The 27,894-nt window shown below is 45.3% G+C and overlaps 1 protein-coding gene across 1 annotated transcript in view; it reads right to left on the bottom strand.

The window, feature by feature from the left end:
* The window catches only part of PSMD1 (proteasome 26S subunit, non-ATPase 1), a 125,882-nt gene that overhangs the window by 14,773 nt on the left and 83,215 nt on the right, over positions 1–27,894 (bottom strand). Inside the window, exons 19-20 of the mRNA XM_048864644.2 lie at positions 16,161–16,263; positions 3,945–4,114 (exon numbers count right to left, since the gene is read on the bottom strand). Coding sequence (XP_048720601.1) covers positions 3,945–4,114; positions 16,161–16,263 — 273 coding nt within the window. The remainder of the gene's footprint in view (positions 1–3,944; positions 4,115–16,160; positions 16,264–27,894) is intronic.

Raw genomic sequence — 27,894 nt, 5'->3', positions numbered from 1 at the left:
AAATATGAAATATAACTCTGAGGTCCTATTGTAGTTGTGCAACATGTGGGCCATTAATGGTGGTTTGGAATCTTGATGGCTCCTATCAGCCAGGACAACTGACTGTGGATGGCTCTGTTTGCAGGCAGGCCTTGCTGTGAGTCAGCCTGGGAGGAATGAGGGCTTGAGGTCTTACAGTGACATGTGATCATGTCACCTGCTACTGGAATCCATCTTTAACCTGGTACTTTTCCATTTAGAAGGAGGGGTGGGAACCCAGAGAGACAAAAGATTCCCGCCTTGTGCCAAAGCTATATAAGGCGGTAGAACAGAACAAAAGGGACTACAGTCATGAGAAATCCCCTAGCTATCACCTGAGCTGGAACAAGGGCTGTACCAGGGGAAAGAATTGTGCCCACACCAGGAAGGCATCCAGTCTGTGACAGAAGCTTATTGAAACATCTCTGAGGGTGAGATTTTATCTGTATTCAGCTTTCCTACTGTATTAGACTTGCGTTTTTTATTTTATTTTGTATGGTAATTCACTTTGTTCTGTCTGTTACTTTTGGAACCACTTAAATCCTACTTTTTGTATTTAATAAAATCACTTTTTACTCATTAATTAACCCAGAGTATGTATTAATCCGGGGGCAGAGGGGGGCAACTGTATATCTCTATCAGTGTTATAGAAGGTGAACAATTTATGAGTTTGCCCTGTATAAGCTTTATAAAGGGTAAAACGGATTTATTTGGGGTTTGGATCCCGTTGGGAGTTGGGCATCTGAGTGTTAGAAACAGGAACACTTCTTGAGCTGTTTTCAGTTAAGCCTGCAGCGTTTAGGGGACATGGGTCAGACCTGGGTCTGGGTTTGCGGCAGGGTAGCGTATCTGGCTCAAACCAGGCAGGGCACTGACGTCCTAAGCTGCCAGGGGAAACAGGCTCATGGGTAGTCTCAGCACATCAGGTGGCAGTTCCCAAGGGGGTTTCTGTGATCCAACCCATCACAACGGCAATGGGGAGCTTACACAGAAATGGCCTTTTGAACCAAGCTCCTTTCAGACTAACTGAGACATCACTCGTTAGCTGCACACAGAAGGGTGCCATCATTTAACACTAACATACACAGAACGGGAGAGCATTCCGGAGTCGCAGTCCCTTGGCACAGACCGCTCTGCTCTGACGTTATGCCGGGTGATGGCAAACAGCTGTAGCCCTGTAACTTGGACCAGTCCTGCTGACTGCTTTGAAGGTAAGAACTGTAATCCTGAATTTAACCCATATTACACAGGGAGCCAGTGCAGAGCAGGGGGGTGACAGCTTCTCAGAGCCCTGTACTGCTTTATTTGGAACCTTAAAAAAAAACAACAGCTGCTGGTTTCATTCTTTGGCGGAGAGAGTTACATTAGCCAACCCAGGGGGATGGATTCAGGGGTCACTGAGGCTAAGTCTGATCCTCACAGGAGGGGGCAGAGTAGACAGAAAGAGAGCTTCCCATGACTGTAGCTATTTGGAATCCAGATGTGGTGAGAAGTCCAGAGCTCACCATGGCCGATGGCTGCTCTCACGCTTGGAGGCCCTTGATGGAGGAGGATGCCATGGAGGCAGTGAATTCTTCAAAGTGCTTCTCTCTCTCCCCGCCAAAGTCACCTTAGCTGTTCCTGGAGGAAGTTGCTGATCTCAGCCAGGTCCCAGCCCAGCTGGGATACAGCGCTCTATGGGTGAGTGAAGGTGACGGAACTGGGTTCAGTCTGGGCATTGCTGGCGTTCCAGTCTATGCTGTTCCACAATCTCCTCTGGTGGTTTTATGTAACTATGGAACAGGATGAGGGAGAAAGTGGATCCACGTGGGACTCCCCAGGGAGGACTCTGGAGGTTGAAGACCAGGAGCCCCTCATGAGTCTCTGGGTATGATCAGGGAAGAATGATAGGGTGATATTGAGTTGAGTTGGAGATGTAGTTAATTAACAGTGGAACTTGAACTGGTCCCTTCATAAATGTGGGGTCTTAGCCAGGGCTTAAATTCTCTTGAAATATTTTCTGAAGCCCCCCATGCCCACTCCATTTTTCACCTACCAGACCCGGGGGGGAAGGAGTGGAGCTTGGGGCTTCTGCCCTGTGGTGGGGCTAGGGGTTTCTGCTAGGTGCTGTGACTCCAGCCCTGTGCAGCCCCACGGACATCCTGGAACTAGCTCACGGGCCCCCAGAGCCATGAAAATATTACCAGAGCTGGGCTCCAGACAGTTCTAGCTGAATTTAAATCCTGGTCTTAGCACAATTTTCACTGTAACAACAAACAAGAACTACAGGACTTGGGCACTGTTACTATACCAGCAGTGCAACAAGCGTGTTCCCCAATCCCTTCAGTGTTAACAGAAGAGTCAAATAAATACTTAGCATGCTGAGGGGAGGATAGCCCTCAAAGTGCTACAATGTAGGGAGAGGAATTAGCTGACCAATTGGTCCTTTCACTACTTTTATACCTAGGAATCCAGAAAGCATGTCCTATTTCTAGCCTCACTCCTGAATCCTCATGGGCATAGTTTGACAGTTTGGTGGGTTTAGAATCTACCAATATTTTAATGAAGCTAGTGCCATTTGATGAGAGACTCTGAAATTGCAAGGTTTCATCTCCCTGTAGTGAAATGTACACAGTGCAGGAAAGAAAACCAGATAACCAATACAATATGCCAGTGCACATAAATAAGCCTGCGAAAGATTGCTGTGCACGATCAGGCTTTTCCAGCACAAAGAGGGAGACTGCAGAACAAACTGCAAAACATTCAGGCTTCCATCACTCTAGATTCTGACTCAACTCAAACTGCTGATTTACCAATGACTTTCACTAGTGTCAGAGTGAAATACTGGCTCCTCTCATTCCACGTTTTAGGCATATTTTTCAAACCCAGAGAGCATCACATCCTTAGCCAGGAGGCACTAGGCTTTCTGTAATGGGAAGCTTTAAAGTGTAACCTTTTGAAGGGCTTACCTGATGCAATCTTTAATACTCAGATCTCTACCCACAGGGACTGAATGATTCAAATCCCACCAGTCACCCACGGTAATATCAGCCCTGTCTACGCTAAGGCTCAAACAAAATTGAGGCACTACGATTAATATTAGCTTTTCACACTCTTCCAGCTACAGTTTCTAGCACACTTTAGCTAGCTACAGTGGATGAGGTCAAAATATGTTTAAAGCCATCTCCTAGCCTATCCTATATTACAGCCCATGAAGAGGTCTTAGTGCACCATTACCAAGGCACACTATAGTGTTTCAATGGGCACAATGCAGTCAATGCATCTTTGGAACTCTTTCCTCAAACAACTGGACTCCTTCAGAGATTTACAATAGGGGCTGTATTCATATCCCCCTCACACTGTAACATCCATGATTTCTCTATCTCCTCCCAAGAAGGCAAGGTTGTATAATAAGCAGCTAGGACATGATGGCCAGGCAAACTGTTAGAAGCTGGTTCAACAGGAACAGAGTTTAAAAAGAGTTCCCAAACTTGGATGGTGCCCAAAGCTCTGCCAGGCTGACCTCCACAGATTCTCTGCAAATGAGCTGACAGCATTCAGAATGAAAAGGGGGTAAACCAGAAAGCTAATGCAGAGGCCAGACACAATGGTACTGGTGCAACGTAAGGACCCCAGGAAGTTAAAACTTACAGACTGAATTCCCTTGGCGATGAAAAGAAAATGGTTAGGAAAGGCCTTGCTCTCTTTGTGCCAGCAACTCATAATGTACCAGCAATTCATCATAAACATTCAGCTATTGATACTCTTCAGCACCATGCAGAACACATGATTCTTGTGCTGTTTGTAGTAAGATTCCCTTCATGAACAAACTCGCAGAAAGCTAATGATTGGTGCTTATGATGGAAAACATTATGGAACGGCAGGCAGTTGTCATCCAGCTATTTCATCTCTCATCAGACTACTGTATCAACCATGGAAGCACATACCTTAAGGTCCTTGTTAAGGCCAATGACACAGGTTGGGGTGTAAGCCAATGACAAGAAGTGTGACAGGGGGAACCAGAACCAGAACTGAGTGAAGACCAGTACCCCCACCACTGAAGGCATGTGAGTATGTCCTGTCCTTGACTGCAGCGAGATAGTTACATTATGGCCACCTGAGGAGAAGGGGAGAATCACAAACAGAGTCAGTTAGGAGAGGGCAGCCAGTCCGCTTCTCAGCGCTGCTCAACACAGACACTTCAATGAGCTGCCTCTGAAACAACTGCCAGGAAGACAATTATAGCAGAAACTAAACCACAGTGTCCTCAACACTCAACTTGAAGAGCAAACCCTCTGGGACGCAGTTCCCCTATTAGTTCAGCTTCTGGTCTCAGGTTATGCACCACCGCCTGTGGCAATGGAATTTACAGTGGTGCTTTGGGCAGCTAGTTATTGTCCCAACATGGAACCAGCGGAGAGACAACCCCTCCCTGCCCCCAGCAAATGAATTTTGTCAAGAGGGCATCGAGACAATAACACTTCAATTGTGGTATGGACAGCGGAAGGGTCAGCGCATGAGCAAACAGCCAGACCTGTGGTACTGCCAATTTCACCATGCAAATCACCGACAGATCACAGGAAACACAGACTGTGCATCTGGTTTTCTATGATATTCATTTAATAGGACTGTTCTTACAATGCTAAGGCTTATGCCCTGAACTGCTATTGTCCTACAGATGAAATACGCCTATGCTTTTATTCATCCTAGTAGAAAAAAATGTAAACAGCAGCAACTTCGACAGTAATTTCTAGAGGTTATCAATCTAAGCAGCAAAGAGACAAGCTTGTGCAAGCTTTGCAATAGAATTAAATCTCTGTCAGACAACAAAGTCTTTAGCTTTGTACTAGCAAAGCAGAGACCAAAACAACTTAACATGTTGACAAAGTGCAGAAACACTCAGCTAGAAACTGAACTGGAAGGCTAGGGCTGCGGGCAAAGAACGAAAGTGTAAATCTGATTTTCAGTCCTCTGATGGGTTTAGCAGAGTGAGTTGAAGAGGGCAACAGGCAAGTCCATTACCGCTGACGAGGCCAGGTGCAGAGAGGCTAATTGTGTTAAAATACAATCAAGCACTCATTCCGAGTGCAGTGCAATTTATAACAGATTCCCAGACCCAGATCAGCATTCCTCTGCCCTGCATAAAATAAGTAGCCACCTGAAGTGGAGCTGCTCAGTGCTGCTGCTGCCAGAGTTTGGGAGATGCACCAAGAAACAAAGGATAATGAGATCAATTTTTGCTAATATGGTAGCTGATTAAAATCAGATCTGCTGCTTGTGATCAAGCTGGGAAAACCATTGTTTAAAACACACACAAAGAAAGGAAAAGGATTCTTGCATTGTGCCATCCCAATGTCTGCACACCCACTTTCTCTGGGGCTTTCCTGTTGTCACCACAAGATTTCACACTCATTCCTTTGCCTTCTGAAAGAAGGCAATGCGGTGCTGTTTTCTTACTGAGGAAAGAGAAGGACGCCATCTCATCTTACAAACATCTCCTATGTGCTCCGCCCACTGCTCTCTTGCAGTTCCCCTCTTTTTGGTTTATTGTTATCAATTATTTGTACTGCAGTAGCAGCTAGACACTCTATTCAGAGATCAGGACCCCACTGCGGTAAGCACTGTACAAGCACAAACATACTCCCTGCAAATAAAGACATTGCACGTTCCTGGTTTCTAGCCTTTTCTCCCTTTGTACGTTTAAGCTTTTAGTTTACTGTGTTACTATCTATATGATCATAAGATAGACTGTGAAAAGCAACCAACTGCACATTGCTGAAGCAACTTTAATCTTGTTTTATTCTAACTACTGGAATTTTATTTTCCAACCTTTTATTTTTAACCTTCAGAATTATATTATCCACTCCTTGGAATTTCCTGGCTGAGTGACAGATCTCAGAGATACGTTCATGCCACTTTCTCTGCTCTCCATAAATGCACACTCAACATTCACATCCACATCGGTTTTGTGGGGGAGCAGGAAAGATGGAAGGACCTTGTGTTGCATAACAGTTATTGCCTTAACAATTAAGCAGCAGCACCAACAGGCTCAGAAGAGAGACATTCCAGGCCAGAGATGATGCCTCTAATGAGGTCTTAAAGGAGATTAAACATGGAGAATCTTCAGGGCTCCTAAGATAACCATAAGATTCACCCCCCACACCTATATTGCTACTGACACAAAGTCTGTTGGACCTACAGTGTGTAACCCTAAAGTTACCAGGATCTGCTATGCTAGATTTTATATGGACTCATAACAGCAAAGAACACAAACTAGGTTTTGCTGTTATATACCCCAGTGAATTCAGTCCTTAAGTGGCTGTGCTGCAAGCATCTAAGGGCTTGTCTACAGTTACCGGAAGCGACTGATGCATCAGCGGTCGATTTAGCGGGTCAAGACCCACTAAATCGACCGCCGATCGCTCTCCCGTCGACTCCAGGATCAAGAAGAGTAAGGGGAGTCGATGGGAAACACTCTCCCATCAAGATGTGTAGCGTGGACCCCACGGTAAGTAGATCTAAGCTATGTCAATTTGAGTTACGCTTTTCATGTAATTCAAATTGCGAAGCTTAAATCGACTTTTCCCTTTAGTGTAGACAAGGTCTAACTTCCATGATTTCCTCCCACCCAGTTGTAAGTTTGTCTGATGGGACAAATCCCTTGCTGAAGACACTGTGAGAGCATGGCCCAGTGCAACACGATGGTGTTCAGCTCATCATTACTGGGTCATATCAACATACAACAGTGTGATGGTACTTCACAGCCCCTGGAAAAAAATGCCCAAAGGCTCCCCCAACACTACCATGCTGATTATTTTTTAAATCAGCAGAGGCACATAGCTTACTTCACCTAGGACAGCATGAAGACCACCTGTGCTATATTTCTAGAGCAGAAAGGTCAATATTTCATCCAATAAACCACCAAGCCTCTGGCAGAGTCAATGTCAACTTGTGTCCGCGAGGTGATTCGCATATGCAATAGAACACAAAAGACAGCACTCATCTAGCAGGCAAAAGTATTAATATACATAATGTCTTATATTTCTAATAGCTAGAGTTACTGATGGAAGGTATGATTTTAAATTGGGACTCTGTAAACAGAGGCGGGCAAGGATGGGAGAAAGGAGCAGTGCTTTTTCCGTGTCTCATAGGAGTTGAAAGCAACACTGAATTGGAGGTATATGAGGGAACCCCTCTGTGCAGCTGAATGTATTCTTGCAAGAAATCAAAAGAGTTTAGGATTTGAAACAGGAAAAACATTTCCTGACAGATCTATGTTTACTGGGGTAACAATACTGAGGTGGACTTACAAGCACAAATCCAAAGTGAGCTCTTCCCTAAGTAATTTGGAAGGAAACTTCTTACCTCGCCCTCCTAAGAGGTCTTCCTAGCATCACAACCACACCAAAAATCCATGATGGCTTGGTCGCACCTGCCCTTACCCCTGTGGATTTTAACTTCTTCTTAGCCATTCCTTATTAGTTAAGCTTCAATTCTGAGCTCTGTGCTACACAGTATAGGACATAAAACCAAGATGGTACCTGGTGCAAGGAGCTCACAATCCAAAAGACAAAAGGACCCATTCAACTATCTTTGGCGCACTCCTTATCCACCCACCTCCACCACACTCTTGACTGAGAGGGAAGATAATCCCCACTAAAACAGGGCCCTGCAAAGGGCAGTGCACTGTCCTGCACTTGACTTGTTTAAAGTCTCGGTACTTTACTTCTGTTTGTATTTTCCTGTTAGAATGCAACTGTATTTTTCTCCCTTTGCATTTAGTTAACACAGATGTCCTTTGTTTCTTCAGTAGAAACTGAAATTAACTTGGTTGTGTTCTCACAGCCTCAGGATTGCCAGTGCTGTCAATTTTAACTCAGGAGCAATTTAGTTAGCGGCTGCTCCTGAGCCAACCACTGGAGCAGAAAATGCATTTTGGTGGCAGTACATAAATGCTGGCTTATCGACCTTGGCTGGTGTTTCCTTCTCACTTGTAGAGAGGGGAAGATTTAAAACCAGAATAGATACTTAGAGCACAGAGGATCTCTTGAAGTAGGTTAAACTGTGAGGTCTAAAAGAGATCACAAGTTCACTCTTAGAGCTTTAACCTACTAATACATACTTTTTCAGATACGGTCTGTCAATTTGGGAAGGGACAGAGAAAGAACCCTTGTCAGCTAAGGACAAGAGAGGAAAAGACTACACAAGCTTAGGGGTTTCGGGAGAAAACCCAGTTAACATTAAAAAAAAAACCCTGTACACTGAAACTAACAAGGCAAGTCTCTAGCGAAATGCAGCTGCTTAGGCCTAACAATTAAACACTGACCAAGTTCTTTATTTCCACTTCAACAGCACCCCCCTCATGCGACACCACAAGTCTAATGACTACATCATTGTGGGAGCAAAAAAACGTGACAGCTCTCCCCAACTCTCTGAAAATGCTGCCCTCTGTATTAAAGCCCTGTCGCTGGGATAGAATTGCTCCCCTTTTCCTTCCCATAAAGGATTACAAGTTCAACTGCACCAGCTACGGCAGATGACACTAAGCTTCTCTGCCTGTAACAGGTTTCAGAGTAACAGCCGTGTTAGTCTGTATTCGCAAAAAGAAAAGGAGGACTTGTGGCACCTTAGAGACTAACCAATTTATTTGAGCATGAGCTTTCGTGAGCTACAGCTCACTTCATCAGATGCATACCGTGGAAACTGTAGCAGACTTTATATATACACAGAGAATATGAAACAATACCTCCTCCCACCCCACTGTCCTGCTGGTAATAGCTTATCTAAAGTGATCATCAGGTGGGCCATTTCCAGCACAAATCCAGGTTTTCTCACCCTCCACCCCCCCACACAAATTCACTCTCCTGCTGGTGCTAGCCCATCCAAAGTGACAACTCTTTACATAATCAAGTCAGGCTATTTCCTGCACAAATCCAGGTTTTCTCACATCCCCCCCACCCCCATACACACACAAACTCACTCTCCTGCTGGTAATAGCTCATCTAAACTGACCACTCTCCAAGTTTAAATCCAAGTTAAACCAGAACATATGGGGGGGGGGGTAGAAAAAAACAAGAGGAAACAGGCTACCTTGCATAATGACTTAGCCACTCCCAGTCTCTATTTAAGCCTAAATTAATAGTATCCAATTTGCAAATGAATTCCAATTCAGCAGTTTCTCGCTGGAGTCTGGATTTGAAGTTTTTTTGTTTTAAGATAGCGACCTTCATGTCTGTGATTGCGTGACCAGAGAGATTGAAGTGTTCTCCGACTGGTTTATGAATGTTATAATTCTTGACATCTGATTTGTGTCCATTTATTCTTTTACGTAGAGACTGTCCAGTTTGACCAATGTACATGGCAGAGGGGCATTGCTGGCACATGATGGCATATATCACATTGGTGGATGTGCAGGTGAACGAGCCTCTGATAGTGTGGCTGATGTTATTAGGCCCTGTGATGGTGTCCCCTGAATAGATATGTGGGCACAATTGGCAACGGGCTTTGTTGCAAGGATAAGTTCCTGGGTTAGTGGTTCTGTTGTGTGGTATGTGGTTGTTGGTGAGTATTTGCTTCAGGTTGCGGGGCTGTCTGTAGGCAAGGACTGGCCTGTCTCCCAAGACTTGTGAGAGTGTTGGGTCATCCTTTAGGATAGGTTGTAGATCCTTAATAATGCGTTGGAGGGGTTTTAGTTGGGGGCTGAAGGTGACCGCTAGTGGCGTTCTGTTATTTTCTTTGTTAGGCCTGTCCTGTAGTAGGTAACTTCTGGGAACTCTTCTGGCTCTATCAATCTGTTTCTTTACTTCTGCAGGTGGGTATTGTAGTTGTAAGAAAGCTTGACAGAGATCTTGTAGGTGTTTGTCTCTGTCTGAGGGGTTGGAGCAAATGCGGTTGTATCGCAGAGCTTGGCTGTAGACGATGGATCGAAGTTGCCTAGGGAGGTTGTGGAATCTCCATCATTGGAGATTTTTAAGAGCAGGTTAGACAAACACCTGTCAGGGATGGTCTAGATAATACTTAGCCCTGCCATGAGTGCAGGGGACTGGACTAGATGACCTCTCGAGGTCCCTTCCAGTCCTACGATTACTTCATACACTCTCCCCCTCTCTTCACACACACACACACCCACACACCCCCTACCTCTCTCTCTCTCTCTCTTCCAAGCTGCTGTATGATAAATGAATAAGATGGAAACAAGATTTTACCTGAATTTTTTAACTTGATCCTGACAGAGATAAAGTTCAAAGCAGGTCCACATCTATGAAAGAAAATCTATGACCCAGCTGGCCTGAGGCTTCATGGCAACATGCTACACCACAGGAGACTATGGTTTGGGAGTAGCCTTGAGTCTTGTGCCAACCAGGCTATTCGAGCTCAGGTCTGATAAGGGGGAGGGGTGATGGCGGAGGAAGGAAGATGACTGTAGTGATGCCAATGTCTCCTACCAGCCATGGTCCTAAAACATAAAGGTCAGTGTCTGTCCTCTGACCAAGCTGCAGCAAGTGTGCTGTGAATGAAGCTCTCAGATGTAGGATGAGAGGATTCAAGGGGGGAAATGGCCCGTAGTACAACAGGACAGGAGGTGGAAGTCACATTTGATTGTGGGAAGAAAAAAAAAGGTTACCTTCCTTTCGTAACCGTTGTGCTTTGAGATGCCTTGCTCACGTCCATTCCATTCTAGGTGCATGCACACCCTCGTGCACAGTCATCGGAGACTTTTGCCTTAGCGGTATCTGCGGGGTCGGCTGTGGCACCCTCTAGAGTGCCACGCTCATGAGTTGGTATATCAGGCACCACCGGCCCTAGGCCCTCTCAGTTTTTGCTTGCCAGCAACTCCGACAGAGGGGCAGGAGGGTGGGTCATGGAATGGATATGAGCAACACATCTCAAAGAACAACAGCTATGAAAGGTGGGTAACCGTTTTTTCTTCTTTGAGTGCTTGCTCATGTCGATTCCATTCTAGGTGACTCACAAGCAATATCCCTGGAGGTGGGCTCGGAGTTCACGGTCGTGCATTTTCCAGCACTGCTCTGCGAAAGCCAGCATCATCTCGAGCTTATTGGGTAAGCACATAGTGAGATGTGAACATGAACAGACGACCAGGGAGCAGCTCTGCAGATATCCTGAATGGACACCTGGGCCAGGAAGGCCACCGCCGAGGCCTGCGTTCTAGTTGAGTGCGTGGTGACAACTGCCAGCGTAGGCACCTTCGCCTGATCATAGTAGAAACTGATGCAGGCGGTGATCCAAGATGAAATCCTCTGGGAAAACACTGGATGACCTTTCATCCTACTTGCTACCGCGACGAACAACTGAGTTGACTTGCAAAACAGTTTGGTCCTGTCTATGTAGAAGGCTAGCGCACTCCTGATGTCCAGGGAGTGCAATCTATGTTCCTCCTCAGACTTAAGAGGCTTTGGAAAGAAGACTGCAAAAATATGTCCTGGCTCGTATGAAACTACAAAACCACCTGGGCAGGAAGCCAGATACTGTCGCAGCTGGACCCTGTCCTTGAAGAACACCATATAAGGCGGTTCCAGGATGAGTGCCCTAATCTCGGAAACCCTTGGGGCAGAAGTTATCGTCACCAGGAATGACACTTTCCAGGAGAGCAGAAGAAGAGAAGAGGATGCCAAGGGCTCGAAGGGCGCTTTCATGAGCTATGTGAGTACCAGATTAGGCTCCCAAGGAGGGACAGGATCCCAGACTTGAGGATAGAACTGCTCCAGACCTTTTAAGAACCGGACCGTCATGCCATGCACGAAGACCCATCTGCCCTGAAATGGATGAAAGGGACAACCCTTGGAACTGAAGATGCACAAGGTAGTCCAGGATCAGCAGCAGCGAGGCTTGCTCAGGCCCAACCCCTTGGGCCGAAGTCCAGCACGTGAAGCGTTTCCATTTACCTAGATAGGTAGCTCTAGTGGAGGGCTGTTGCTGGACTCACGCTGAGCACTCCTGCTCTTCAGCAGTCAACCATGGAGCAACCAAGCTGTGAGGTGCAGAGCCGCCTGGTTTGGGTGCAGGAGCCGGCGATGATTCTGCGACAGGAGATCCAGCCAGCAGGGCAGCAGCATCGGGGCCAACACCGACAAGTCCATAAGCGTGCTGAACCAGTGCTGGGGAGGCCAAGCCGGGGCAATCAGGATGACTTTGGCCTTGTCCTGCTTGACCTTCATGAGGACCTTGTGGAGCAACAGCGCTGTCGGGAAACCATACATCAGATACCCCAACCACGGGAACAGAAAGGCATCCAACAGGAAGTCCCTGTCGATCCTCCAGAACAAGCAGAACAGGTGGCACTTCCTGTTGTGGCGAGTCGCAAACAAGTCTCCCTGGGGAAACCCCCGCCTTTGGAAGATCTGGTCAACCACATCAGGGTGGAGAGACCACTCGAGGCGAGACGAGAAGGTTCTGCTGAGGCGATCCACCAAAACCTTCCTGGTTCCAGGGAGGCACACTGAGTGGTCCAGCACCTTGACTACCAGGTCCAGGTCATGCCTGTTGGGCACGTAGACTGACATTAACCATGCCTGCAGCAGGCAGAGATGGAGCCGGGCAAGGCGGACCAGGTAGGTGCAGGACGCCATATGACCTAACAATCGTCAGTAGGTGTGGGCGGTGGTGAGTGGATTATCCCTCACCCAGGAGATTATGTTTGACATGAAGCGGGACTCCAGAAGGAATGTCCTTGCCTGCATGGAGTCGAGAACTGCCCCGATGAACTCTATCCATTGCACTAGGGTTGACTTCTTTTCGTTCACTAACAGGCCCAAGTCATGGCATGTGGCTCGCACCAGATTGAGGCTGCTCTGCATGTGATCCCGTGATCTGCCCTGATGAGCCAATCGTCAGGATAAGGACAGATCTGGACCCCCTGGAGTCTTAGGTAAGCAGCACTGGGGGGGCATGCGTTTTGTAAAGACCCACAGGGCCAAGGATAGGCCAAAGAGGAGCGCCGTAAATTGGAAATGGTGCTGGCCCACGACAAAACGAAGGAACCGTCTGTGTCCTGGCAAGACAGAGATATGAAATAAGCATCTCTCAAGTCAAGAGCAGCATACCAGTCTCCCGGATCTAGGGAGGGAATGATGGAGGTCAGGGATACCATGCAAAACTTCAACTTCTTGAGGTATTTTTTGAGCCGTCGCAGGTCGAGAATGAGATGTAGGCCACTTTTTCCTTCGGGATCAGGAAATAGCAGGAATAGAACCCTTTCCCCTCATTTCCGGAGGGACCTCCTCCACTGCCCACACTTGTAGAAGGCGGTTTACCTTCTGAACGAGGAGTTGCTCGTGAGAGGGGTCCATGAAGGGTCCCGGTGGACTAGCCTGGGAGGGCCTTGCCACCGCCTCGTCTGGAGAGGAAGAGGATGACTAGACTACTGGGGGAGGGCCCGGGGCATCTTCCCCTGCAGGGGAAGGAGGTCTCGGGGTGGGCACCTGCTCCTCCACCGCAGCGCCCACCGGCGTATCCTGCACCAAGCCTGGTGCTGCCGATGCCGAGTGAGGTTTGTCCAATGTGGCGACTGAGGACTGGTGGGACAGGGGCATCGGCATAACGGGCATGCCCCAGGTGTTTCAATAGGGCCATTGGGTCAGTCACTGGCCCTGTTGCCAGGTCGGCATTGCCACTGTGGATGCACCTTCCAGAACCCAGTCGCGTTGCTGTGTAGATGAGGGACTGAGCCCCATCTCCATGCCGGAGAAGTCCTCTTCCTCCGGAGACCAAGGCGGGGCCGTCGAGGCGTGGGTCTGGCGGCTAACCGTTGCCGCAGATAACCGGTGCCTGGAATAGTCAGACTGGTGCCAGGAGTAGGGAGAGCGGCGCTCAGCTGAGAGTGTCCCCAAGGCCTCGGTGACGGTGACCGGTCGCCATGAAGACGGCCGGTATCGACAGTAAGATGATTGGCATCTCTCTAGGCGAGCCCTGGCGCGAAGGCAGAGACCGGGAATGCAGTGCCAGTGACCTGTTGTGGCGAACCAGCGACCTGGGCTGAAGAGAAGACCAATGGCATGATGACACAGGGCTCTGCCTTGGCTCTGGAGACCGGTAGTGCTTGCTTGCCTTCTGGGACGCCTTCATGGCCAGCTTGCCCTCATGGGGAGCCTTAGCTGGGTCCATCCTTGTTGCTCTCCGGGTGCCAAGAGGGCGCTGACCGTGCCATCAGCCTGGTTCTCCTACTGCTCCCTGGAGTTGGTGATGGGTCCTTAGGGGGGTGCTACTCCCTGTGGCAGAGCCCCCTTGCAGGTCCAGTGTGGGCGGGTGGCCCGAGCAGGGTCCTATACCCAATGTCCCTTGATCTGGCTTGCTTGGTGCCTGGTCCCTCTTCTTGGGCACCAGCAAAGGGGGCATCGAAGTCGAAGCGCTGTGTGCTGTGCCCAGCCATGCCAGCTCCAAGTATGAGAGGAGGGCCTTCAAGTAAATGTCATGTTCTGTGTCCTGGGACGCAAGTTTTTACAGATGTGACACTTCTCTTTTTATGGGATTTCCCCAGGCACTTCAAACAGCTGCTGTGCGGGTCACTAACAGGCATAGGCCTGTTGCAGTCAGAGTCGGGTTTAAACCCCTAAGATTGGGGCATGCCCCGCCTCCAGCAAAGTCCCCTCCGGGTCCTTAACTGACTGACTGACTGCTTACTTACTAACTAAACTACTATAAACAGACTATTTACAGCTCAAGCACAGAGTTCAAGCAGGAGGAAAAAAAACCGCTGACCACTTGTGAAGCAAGGGTGGAGGGGAGGGATAGCTCAGTGGTTTGAGCATTGGCCTGCTAAACCCAGGGTTGCGAGTTCAATCCTTGAGGGGGCCATTTAGGGAATTGGGGCAAAAATTGGGGATTGGTCCTGCTTTGAGCAGGGGGTTGGACTAAGTGACCTCCTGAGGTCTCTTCTAATCCTGATATTCTATGATTCAAGGGAAAGAGGCGTTCATAGAATCTCAGGGTTGGAAGGGAGCTCAGGAGGTCATCTAGTCCAACCCCCTGCTCAAAGCAGGACCAATCCCCAATTTTTGCCCCAAATCCCTAAATGGCCCCCTCAAGGATTGAACTCACAACCCTGGGTTTAGCAGGCTCAAACCACTGAGCTATCCCTCCCCCTGACCCTCCCCGGGCGGTAACAAGGAACGGAGAGCGCATAGGGCCCGTGGTGCCTGATATACCGAGGCATGAGTGCAGCACTCCAGAGGGTGCCACAGCCGACCCTACGGATACCACTAAGGCAAAAGGCAAAAGTGTCTGACGACTGTGCACGTGGGGGCATGCACGCCTAGAATGGAACTGACATGAGCAAGCACTGGAAGAAGAATAGGAACATCTGATATCACTAAATTAAGAGCCCTGCAAGAGTGAGCTCTTGAGAAAGGAAAGGGCACATCTTTTAATTTGTTTTCCTTTTCTCCATGGAATCTTTCCTTAATAGGTCTTGTTGTTCAGCACCAAGGGTTATAAAGGCTTTAGTAGTTTAAATCCATGGTGTAACACTTAGTCACTAGAAGTCGTGTAATGAAATTCTCCAAACTGGCAAGCTACAGACCTACGCAGATGCCCTCTGATGACAACAGCTTTGGCTTTTCTGTAATAATACTGATACAATTAATTGTGCTTCCTTCTCTGAACCTTTTCCCCAACAATGAGGAAACATGCTCACTAATGGAGTTAAAAACATAATTTAACACAGAACCCAAAGAAAGCTGAGACACAAATACCGCAAGGTTTCCAAACTGACTTGTGGAGAAACTACTTTCAATAGAAAGGAAGCAACATATGAACACCACCTACGTACTGTAAATCAAGGCTCTGGATGACAAATGGATTCAAAGGAAAATGACACTTTGAGCAGAAATCTGGAAAAGGATTACCTTTAAAGTTTGGAACAGTTTTACACTGAAACTGTTTTGAAGAGGTTTTATTTTTGCAGTCAGGTGAAACCCCCTGAAAACGAGGGGTTTATGGAAGCTCCGATACCCCTGTAACTATCATACCCTTTGTGATAAGCCTCCGCCTGTGAAACTCACATGTAATGATGAATAGCTCTAGATTAGCCAGAGCTCCAGGCTTCCAAATCCTTTTCACCATTGGCTTCAAGAGACCAAGAACACTTCCGGAGGCCCTGGTCAAAGTCTTAGAACTTTTTACTGCTTTAATATTAAGGAAATTACCTGCATCCAAGATGCCCTGGGCCAGGATTGCTCCAAACTTGGCCATAACATCATCATGCTTGTCATTAATGACTTTGGAATAGAGCTGTCTGAACTGGCTGACCTGTAAGAGGAGAAAGAAAACCGGAGGTAAAATATTGATTCACACCAGTAACAGAAAAGCTAGCCACAGAAAACAGGGAGTTCTTCCTCTGTAAGGGTTCAATCACATTCAATCACAGTAGAAAGAGGCAAGTCAAACAACTAGGATTCTTTTATGTATCTCCAGAGTAGACATGACATCTGATGGTAGCACCAGTTTCCCTTCATTTCCTGTTTCTGCAATAAGCCCTCCCAAACTATATCTATGCCCCCCACACCTAGGAACTGAAAAGGGCCCACCAAAAAGACTCCTGCCATTCCCAGGCATGGCTAGAAGGTGGTTTGAGCAGGCTTCTTCCCCTATGGTCAATTTTGCTGTTGGTAATCCCCAAGTCCTCTTACCAGGTACTCACTTCAGCTGCAGGTAAGTGAGCACATATATCTGCTAAGGCAGCAAAGCTACTAGGGAGGCACTCGGAAACAACAGCTGATCCACAGTGAGATTTCCAACATTCTACACGCAGTTTTAAAACTCTATCAAGAGCTGATGCTCACTTCCTGCCATAACATACTTCCCAATACCTATTAAACGTTTTCCCAGAGGACCTTCTTCTCCAGAGAACAGTCCAGACCAATCAGTGACTTTGCCCCCACTGATGAGCGTTTGAAAGAGACCCTTGTATTTCTGCTTGTAAGACACACTGTGGTTGGAGTAGGTCAGGAGTTCTCCAGCAAAACCAGTATTTGATGGAAAATGCTGGTTTGTTGAAACCAAAATGTTCCACAAAAATTTGTTTCAATGAACTTCCTATAAACACAGACAGTGTTTGACAAAACCTGGCCTGGCTTTCTGCCAGCACACCTGGCAGGCTGCTGGGGAGCCCAGGCTTCCAGGACTCCTGGCTCTGTGGCAACCCTACCATGAAGACTGCTCCAGGGCTGGAGATCCCAGGTCTTCCAGACTCCTTGCTCGGAACCACGAGCCTGGAAAGCCTGGGGGCTCTCAGAGGTTTCAGGCTCCCTGCCTGGGACAGGGCTGATGGGGAACTGGGACCCTGAGAGCATGGAATTTTGGAAACAAAACAATGAGCATTTAAAATTACTTTTTTCAGATTTCCATTCTGTAGAGATTTTTGAAATTTCTATTTTTCTTCTTTTTGAAATGGAATGCGTTTTTCACAATGTCCCATGTCATGGAAATTATGACATTCAACAGCTCATCTTCCACCCACAGCTGCCTTCTTAGGTATTTTATAACTGACAATTACTATAACAAATTGTTGGTAAGACTTGGAACAAGGATTTCAGCTCAGGTGTGCCTGATTAGGGAACAATGTACAATCATAGTTTCTACCCACTGTGTACAGGAGACCTCAAGCACTGGAACTGCACTAGTTCAGCCGGTCCTGCCTCGCTCCATCCCACAATGCACTGCTTCTTGTTTTGAAATTAACAAATGTCCTTGCTCCCAGCAACAGTTCTTCAGGAGACCCATTATATACTAGTGCAACCATGGGCAGAAGGTGTACAGGGCAGGAATGCATCAAAAGAATGGATATACGGAATGGTGCAAGGACAAGAGTAATTGTTGCAATTAATATCTCTATTTCCTTGTCTAGTGAAGACCAAAATATGAAGTGCCAGAAGTAGGATTAGAATTCAGGAGGTCCTGGCTCCTACTACTGAGTTCAGACTATTAGATTCCCCACCTGCACCTCATAAGAAAAAATATCCAAAGAAAGATTGTTCCATCAAGACCATTAACATGACTCATAGGACTTTACGGTCAGAAGGGATCATCATGATCATCTAGTCTGCGAAGTCTTGAAGTCAACAAACCAGAAAACCATGTTAGGAATTACATTTTATGAGACCAAGATTCAACAAGGCTGGAAGAAAACAATCATAGTCAGTGAGGACCAGGAGAGGACTGGAATCCAAGAGATATTTTACCATAAAATATTGCTAGGCTTTATAGTAAAAATGTTTACGGGAGGCTCAAAACACTATGTGAAACTGGAAACAACACACTTCAGGGCTAAAAGGAATCAATCTCTTGTTCCAAACTGATAGCAAACGATTTCTCCACTATACTTCATGACGCAAATTCTGGACTAGAGGTATTAAGAAGCTGCTGAAAAATCTATAGTTAGAGAACAATGGTTTCTTTCCAAACATGACATACTGTCTCTCAACACTGCTGATTTATTGATACTTACAAAGGAAATGGGATCCTATCCAAACAAATATTTGTTTTCTTTCAGTTACTGTTTTGGAACTAAATCCGTGTTACCTGAGCTAGTTTTAAAATTGGTTCAGGCCAGCTCATTTTAAAAAAGATAGTTTAGTCAGTGACTGTGGATGGGTCAAGCCTTGGTTTAGAAACTGTCCTTTAGCCAATGTAGTGTTCCATCCAAAAAGGTTTTTCCTCAGACAGAAAAAATGCACTATGCTGGCTGAATCACAGCTGCCTTAAAGGGAAAGTGCACTGTACCCCATCCTCTTTCCCTGACCTTCTGACAATTAATTCTGGTTATAATAGCAATCAGCTCCTTTAGAAGTCACCACATTTAATCTGGAGGCGCTCTCGACCAGTGGCTCTCAACCTTTCCAGACTACGGTACCCCTTTCAGGAGTCTGATTTGTCTTGCATACTCCCATCCCCCGCAAGTTTCACCTCGCTTAAAACTGCTTGCTTACAAAATCAGACACGAAAATACAAGTGTCACAGCACACTATTCCTGAAAAAATTTGCTTACTTGCTCATTTTTACCATCTAATTATAAAATAAATCAACTGGAATATAAATATTGTACTTACATTTCAGTGTGTAGTATATACAGCAGTATAAAAAAGTCTTTGTATTAAATTTTCGTTTGTACTGACTTCAGTAGTGCCTTTTGCGTAGCTTGTTGTATAACCTGGCAAATATCTGGATCAGCTGATATACCCCCTGGAAGATCTCTGTGTACCCCCAAGTTGAGAACCACTACTCTAGACCAGTGGGTCTCAACCAAGGGTCTGGGGCCCCCTAGGGGGCTACAAGAAGGTTTCAGAGTAGCAGCCGTGTTAGTCTGTATCCGCAAAAAGAAAAGGAGCACTTGTGGCACCTTAGAGACAAATAAATAAATTTGTTAGTCTCTAAGGTGCCACAAGTGCTCCTTTTCTTTAAGAAGGTTTCAGGGGGTCCGCCAAGGAGGGCCAGCATTAGACTCACTTGGGCCCAAGGCAGAAAGCTGAAGCCCCACCGCATGGGGTTGCAGCCTGGGACGGAAGCCAAAGCCTGAGCAATGTAGCTTTGCAGGGCCCTCTGTGGCATGGGGGCCCCAGGCAGTTGCCCAGCTTGCTACCCCCTAACACCAGCCCTGGCTTTTATATGCAGAAAACCAGTTATTGTGGCACAAGGTGGGCCGTGGAGATTTTATAGCATGTTTGGGGGGCCCTCAGAAAGAAAAAAGTTGAGAACCCCTGCTCTAGACCATCATCATGGTGAAGGACACACCCACTCAGATCAGTAACCACCATTTGTTAAACACCGATTGCTACTTTTCTTTTGTTCTCCACGCACATTACACTTGTAACCAAGGAGTGACAGATCAGCCATCTTTAAACAAAGGACAATGCAGCTGAACAACAAAACATTTCTCAACAAGGATAGAAGGCAGAGACTTCAGGAGGATGCAATTACTCTTGTTATTCACCCTTTCCAAGAGAACAGTAAATCAAGCCAAGTTCTTGTTAATAAGGTTCTTCCTCGGCCAATTCCCCCTCATACTGAGAATTGCTTTTGTTTTTGTTTTTTTTAAATTAAAGAACCTAAGTTTCCTTAAGGCTGTGAATGCTAAAACAAGGAAGCAATTTAAAATTTTATATATACATTAAACATACACACAATGTACTCTCAGTATTTGAGATATCTTGTACCAAAAAAATCCCCTCTATTTTATGTTTTACTTATTTTTGTTATGCTATCATGAATTTTATAAATGTAAAATCTTGTACCAGGGCTTAGAAATCATTTATTTATTTAATATACATGTTTTTACTCATGTTTATCATGCCAGATCTCTTGTGCCCTGCAAAGAGACATCCGTTTGCATTTAGTGTAATATTTCTAATTGCTCTTCCTAGTCACAGGATCTGAGATAGTGTGTGTCTTAACAGCTGTCTCCTTTGGAATCTACCCTGGGTTTTCAATTATAAGAACTATGGCTTCCGTGGCATTCAATGGGACAAAGTGAATGAACGTTTTGAAAAGGAAGCCGCAAGCACTAGTTGTGGCCTCTGTCAGTGCTATCTCAAACAAACAGGGACATATACAAAACTATAGAAGATGGAGCAGAACAGTATGTTGAAGAGACTAGTTTGAGTATTAGATTGCCTTTCGTATGAAGTATTGTCACCTCGTTCCTGTGGCTCTGGGCCCTGTTTTTTGGGTTCAGATTATTTATAAAAACTGACAGCTGCTACAATGCTCGGCAAAATTGCTAGCCACGTGGCCGTAATCTGGAATTTACACAATAATCAAATCTTCAGAGAAACAGATCCTGTATGAAGCAAAGAGACATTCAGCAGAACTGCTAATGTTCACACTGGCGTCTGAAGTCTGACAGTGAAGTGCCTCTGTGCACAGGCCAGAAAGGCCTGGTTTGGGAAATGAGAGGCAGATCTTGGGGCAGGGGCAGGAAGTTATTCACTTCCACCTGTGCATCAAAGCCCAGCAAACCTTAGTCACAAACTATCTGTAGATGGTTTATGCTGCTGACCCTCACGCACGTTAAATACATTTCTTTTAATGAACTAGAACATACAAATCAAATGTATTAGCACCAAGCCTGAACCAAGAACCTGTGAGCAGTGTCATCACAGGATCAGTGCAGGTCCAGCAGGGTTAGCCATGGCATGAGGAGTGTAAGGAACCAAACTAGAATAAAAGTCATCTTGCTGTCACTAACTTTATCAGGCCACTCATACCAGAGCTCCATATGAAACAATACGGCCTGTGTGGAATGGGCACAGAGCAGCTGTTAATGAATTAATGTCTAATAGCTAGAATGAAACTATTTCAGATCAAGTTGTTATGCTGTTTACTATCTGAAATGAAAGACATTGACTACCACTGCAGGAGCCATTCTGGTCTTGGATAAATACTATGGGTGATATTTACCCAAATTATTTATCCAAGAGCTGATCTGACAGTTTACGTGCAGGGTCATCCTCAGTAGTATTTGGGTTGAGGCGATTTTGCTGGCAGTTCCTAGATACGAACACATGACAGCAGGACTCCATCAGGGTGTTTTCAGACAGAGGTTCCCAGCTGTAGATCTACAAGGGCAAGTATTGGCTGACCTTCACAGTGCAGCGCAAGGACTGACTGACTACTGCTGGTGAGGTTTCTCTCATGATGGACTGGAGCAGTACAGGTAGGTAGGTAGGTGCCGGCTATTGAGGGCAATTTACTTTAAACTGTTCCTTGTTTTCAATTCAAATCATGTTGTCAGATGTCACAATGAGCAGCACATGACAGTTCTTAAATAGTTTTTTTAAACTGTGGTATGAAGCCCAAGGAGCTTTGTTTTCCACCCCCGTAGTATTTCTCGGCACTTTCAAGTTTTACAGTATTTAGAAAGGTCAGCTCAAAATTTATTTTGTGTTCTCCTGGCAGTAACCCAAAACATTTGAGCAGTGACTCATTTGATCTCTGGTAATAATATATAAAGATTTACCATCTTGATAATTAAAAAAGGCCAAAACTATAGGCCATCATTTCATTGAAAGCTGAACTATCCACAAGCAATATCTGAAATGCTGAGGAAATAACCCAGGCTCACACAGCTGAGGACAAATGCTGTGAACACAAGAACAAACACAGAACTCTGATATTTTGTTTGATGCAAAACTAGATGAAATGGTTCATTTGCAACTAACTTTCTGGCAAATAATTTTTTTTTAAATGAATGAAAATCAACTTCTCCACCCCCGTGCTTAATGAGCATCACACATAATATGCAGACTTTGAAAGACTGTTTACGAAGAAGGAGGGAGTGCTTAGTCATTGAGCAGCACACTGAAGACAGCTGTAGCCAATTGGTGCAATGTACACAATCCCCCTCACAGAACCAACCAATCATTCAAGGTCAAGATTATTTAGGGAGCTGTGGCTCCAACCCACCTCAGCTCCTTTCCACGTAGTCATCATCTGTATCAGACTTAGAAAAGAGTAAGGTTTTGAAAATGGGGAACGGGTGGATCAATACGAGTTTATTGTTAGAAGAGCTGAAGTTACTGTGTATGCACACCTTTCTCCTTTGAGTAGTGTCACTACAAAGCCCACAGCTGGGGAGATTCATTCGTTATTCTTGTACTTCCCTCCTTTACAGATTTGTTAAGGCTAGTTAATTGTTCTCCAGCATTGGGAATCAGACCTAGCTGTCAAATCTAGAGGAACACTTCATAAAGTAGAAAGTAGTACAAATAGAATACCGGGTAGCAGAAATGCATCTCTCTGTAACTATTCATCAGAGACTTTCTAGGGAAGTTGCTTTAGACAAAGTGAAGTATGTGTTTTAAGACTTTCAGACACAGGGACACCTTCAAAGTAGGTGATCGTAATCCTTGTGTATGATGAAGAACCTAGATACAGTAAAACGGTGCTTGGCAAATGCCTAATAGATAAGACAGCACACTAAGTTTTATTCATCAGAAAATCCCTGATCAGAGATGTTATGCCACCGCTTTCCATCCCCCCTCAGCTTTATCCACACAAGCTAAATCTAATCTAGGCAATTTTCATATGGACTTTGCCCTATTTAAATAAAAGCTAAGAGCATAACATCTAAGCTATTCAACCTAGCCTCTTCTGGTGCTAAGTGAAGTTTAGGCAAGACTATTTGGAGATTAATGGATTGGTTAAAATGGAAATTAGAAATCACTTTAGTCAGCTATTTAGGATGCTGCATAAAGCCACCTTCCCCTTATGACTCTCTGTATAAATGAGGGCTGGCCTCACAGACTCTTCTGGCTGAGGTCATCATTGCACAGAACATGGATCTGAGGGATAGAGGATACAGAGAGCATCCTCTCAAAGGTTCAAATGGCGATTTTATTAATGTCGTATTAGGATTTAAGTCACAGCAAGGCGGCAATTCACAAATAGGTGAAAATACATATTTAGTGCTTTCAAAAATGTCTTCACAATAGAATGTGCAAACACTAAAGATCCTTCTATTAGAGGCTGGTAAGCAGATCTGATTGCCAAATGGTCCATAACAGGGGCCAGGGTAACAGTCCAAGATTGGAGGACTTGGGTTCCTGAATAATGCTCTTGCGAGAGACCTACAATGGAAAGTTTTTACTTTAAGCACAGGTTTTCCATGCTGGGGGGTTTATTATTATTAATTATGCCTCCCCAGAAAGATTTTCTGCATCATATATACATGTTCATGTCAGAGTTCAACAAAATGCAAACATGAGACTTCAAGGCTCAGAGATTTTGGATCTAGAGGAAGAGCTCAGCACTGGTCCTCAGACAGATCCGCAAACGCCAGCTCTAGGACTGGAAGTTCTGGTAGCAGGGCTAGGAGTGGTCAGAATAAGATGCAACAAGCCAAAGTTGGAGCTCTCCATTTCTCCTGAACTCTGTCCTGTCTGATTCTGTGAAGATATCGAAGCTAACCCACAGTAAATCAGATTTAACATATCAGACAGGGTAGTGTTTCTCCCCCTTTGCTTTCCTAACCAGATTTGCAGGTTCCTAACACATATCATGAAGTTGTCACATATTTGTATTGCAATGTTCTCATTGTATCTATAGTGTAAGGTTGTGTTTCACAAAGTAAGCCATTCCTGCTGCCTTCGTGGTTAAGAAAGAAGGTGGATTTCATGCAAGACAAACAGAGAAGTGGAGTTCTGTGCTGTGCTGTACATAGCTAGTTTGGTTCTTTACACTTATACCTAACAGCAGAGGTTTAAAAAGGCATGTTGGATATTCTCCCAGCGCTGCACCCAGTGAGGAGGAAAAATTAAAGTTTCGATTCCAAAGAAACCTTCTCAGTTTTGCACAATCTTTGCTACACAGTTTGTAACGTCCAGAGAAGTATAAATAAAATCTTGGCTTTGTTTGAACTACTGAAGTCCACTTGCCAGAAGATTGCACATGATGCTTTCATAATTTATAATTCCATTAGGCAGCCTCCCCTCCCACTCAAAGAGGACTCTGTCCCATGCAGAGATAGAAACAGTGATCATCTAAGAGTTTTTTGTTGGGGTTGTTAGAGAGACAGCTCTATGCATGTGTTTAGGTGATAGATTTGCTTCCTCCCCAAGAGATGGAATGGATCATAAAACTAACAGCACATCATACATTAAAGGAGACAAACTACAAATTGTGCAGATATGGCTATAAACTATAGCACTCTCAACCTCCAAAACAGAATTTAATCCAATCTCATGGGTAACTGAAAAGGTGGGTTTCATGCAATGATACAACAAACAGAAGTGGAGCTCTGTACTGTTTTGATACACACCCTAGAATTTTTGGTTAAAAAAAAAAAAACAGATTTGCCCCATTCTACTATGAGTGCAAAAAGATGATTGCTTTTGAGATAGTCTTGAAGTGTTAAGCCATCAACATAACAAAATATTGTTTGTAAGCAGCGCTCGGAGGGAGATGAGGGAAAATAGAATTTATAACAATCACCAAGTTCCAAACAACAAGGGATAATTAACCAGTCAGATGAACTCATTTAACAAACAAGGCTTGTGAAATAATCATGATGCCATTCAAGCAAGACTCTGCTTAGTAGTTTACAGCAACCACCTCCACAACCATTAATTCTCTAAGTCCATTTTACCCAGGGCTGATGCTGGAAATGTATTTTTTAATCGAGAATGGTTACCCTACAGTAAATGGGGTTGTTTGAGAGGCTGTAATCCGCGTGGAACCTACTGCAAGTTAAGTAACCATTCTTTCTTCTTCATGTATGTGTCATGGTGGATCTGACTGTAGGTGTAGGACCCTGCACTTATCCTTATTGAACCTCATCGGATTTCTTTTGGCCCAATCCTCCAATTTGTCTAGGTCCCTCTGTATCCTATCCCTACCCTCCAGCGTATCTACCACTCCTCCCAGTTTAGTATCATCCGCAAATTTGCTGAGAGTGCAATCCACACCATCCTCCAGATCATTTATGAAGATATTGAACAAAACCGGCCCCAGGACCGACCCCTGGGGCACTCCACTTGACACCGGCTGCCAACTAGACATGGAGCCATTGATCACTACCCATTGAGCTCGACAATCTAGCCAACTTTCTACCCCTGTAGAACTCTGTACTGATAATGGTTGGTCCACACTGGCCCCCACTCTCACCAATTCTCAACACTGTGCAGGGCTTGGTGTACTCCTTTCTGAAGGCTCTGCAGTGTTTGCCCTTACGGAAAGACACGGATATCCTTCTCGAGCTTCTGCACTGGTGGTCAGAGCAGCCCCTCTTGGGGTGTGATTTCCATACCAGAGGTGTTGGTGCTGGTTTCAATGCTGGAGCCAATGTCTGTGCCAGATCTTTTCTCCATGCTAATTTTAGGCATTGCCTATCTGCTTGACAAGACACCAGAATCCTACTAGTGGACAAACCAGGATTGTTCGGAGTCCCTTTCCTTGGGTCTGACAAAACCTTCAAGGACTGACCCAGAAGATGGAGCATCAGCCTTGCATCTCATGCATTCCAGCAGAGGACAAGCATACCAAGCATCTGCTTGGAATATGCAATTTCCCCTGGCAAGACACACACATACTGGTGTCTCTTCACGGGGATCTGTCCATTCTGCAGTGGACTAAGCTTGAAGCCCACAGATTTTCAGTCTGACACAAGGAGCCCTGTATAGAAAAACGGGGGCGGGGGCAGGGGCAGGGTCTAACCGATAGAGTTTGGTCCAGACAGGTTGGAACAGTTCATAGATCAGAAGTGGTTTGGAAGACTGTGGAAGGTTTTGAAAAAGTTTAGAATGAGGTAAGAACTAGTGGGTCGGATGCTTGCCATGTTCCGTCTTGCTGCTATAAGCGGTAAGAGTGAACTGAGGGCGGATCACAGCTGCCCTGCTGTTATGTCCTATGGGAGCACCCTGATAGCCCAACAATATAGCAGTGTCTTTCTCCTCCCAGGACTTCAGAAGCTCTGGGAATTAACTACACAAATTAAAAAAAATTCAAGCCCAGACCTGTATCTCTCAGCTCCTTCCCATCCTTGAATTTCATTGCCTTTAGGAGCACCCAACACCTTATTTTCAGAAAGCTACTATGAGAGTAGTTTTTCCATGCTGCAAGTTACCCTGGCTCTAGAGTCTAGCAAAGCTAAAGCCAACATTCACTTTCATTACTCCCAATTAAAAGAAGAAAAGGAGTACTTGTGGCACCTTAGAGACTAACCAATTTATTTGAGCATGAGCTTTCGTGAGCTACAGCTCACGAAAGCTCATGCTCAAATAAATTGGTTAGTCTCTAAGGTGCCACAAGTACTCCTTTTCTTTTTGCGAATACAGACTAACACGGCTGTTCCTCTGAAACCTCCCAATTAAAAGAATCTCTCTTCAGACTAGTAAACCGCACTGAAGAAGTTTTCCAAGGATAATAATTCTTAATTGACAATGTAACCCCAGTGCATCCAGATAAAGTACAGAGAATTCTGATTCCCATTACCCTAGAACCATAAAAATTAGAGATATGAAAAACTAGGACATCTAGTCCACCACTCTGGCAATGCAGGATAGTTTCCTGTAATACATAAGACTTCCACTCATTTCCTTTAGGAGGCATTCCACAATTTATTACATCTGTGAGGAAATATTCCTTTAAATGTCATTCAGTGCTTTCACAAGGAGAAACCACCTTAATCTTTCATGAAGGCCAACTTTGGTTGCTCTCCTAGAATAGTTTTCTGATCAGCAGCAAGGGCTGAACAAGCAACCTTTGGCTGAACTTCTTCCTTGAAGGAGGGTGAAGCTGATCCACTTTGGGTTTTGCTTATAAATTAGCTATTTTCAAGTGTCTTGGTCCTGCTTGTATCCCCTCCCCCTCTATGCATGGTCAATTAAATTACCATCTACATCTAAAGTAAGTAACCGAAAATTCATAAGTGGCAGCTTGTAAATAGTACTTCACTTTTTAAAAATATAATGGTCACATGGTACCCCGGCTTGTTTTATAAACCACTCAACCCCAATTTTATGCCTCTCATCCTACATCTGCCTGGTCAACTGTGTTTTGTTAACCTTGGGAAGAGCATCCAGGTATACACCTCTACAGTCTGAGTTTTCAGTCCCATTTTGGTAAAGAAGTCTCCCAATTTTCATCAACCCTTAAAAACATCTAATTCTGCAAGTTATTTCCCTGGCTGCACTTTTCTTTGGATAATCACCAAAAAGTCTTTTGCATAATACCGCTCAAAACCTGCTAGCATTACAAATGGACTCAGTAGGTAGTTCATATGCAGAATCACTCTGAGGCAATTATCTGGCCCCTATAATCACAGTATCTGAATGCTGCACAATCTTTAATGTATTTAGCCTCACAATATTCTGTGAAGTAGGAAAGCTTTATTATCCTCAGATGGGGAACTGAGGCTATGCGATTTGCCCAAGATCACACAAGAAGTCT

The sequence above is a fragment of the Caretta caretta genome, chromosome 9 (assembly GCF_965140235.1).
Source record: "Caretta caretta isolate rCarCar2 chromosome 9, rCarCar1.hap1, whole genome shotgun sequence".
In the NCBI taxonomy this organism is placed as follows: domain Eukaryota; kingdom Metazoa; phylum Chordata; order Testudines; family Cheloniidae; genus Caretta; species Caretta caretta.
Note: the sequence above shows the minus strand (reverse complement) of the source record. Positions and strands in the feature narration are given on the sequence as shown.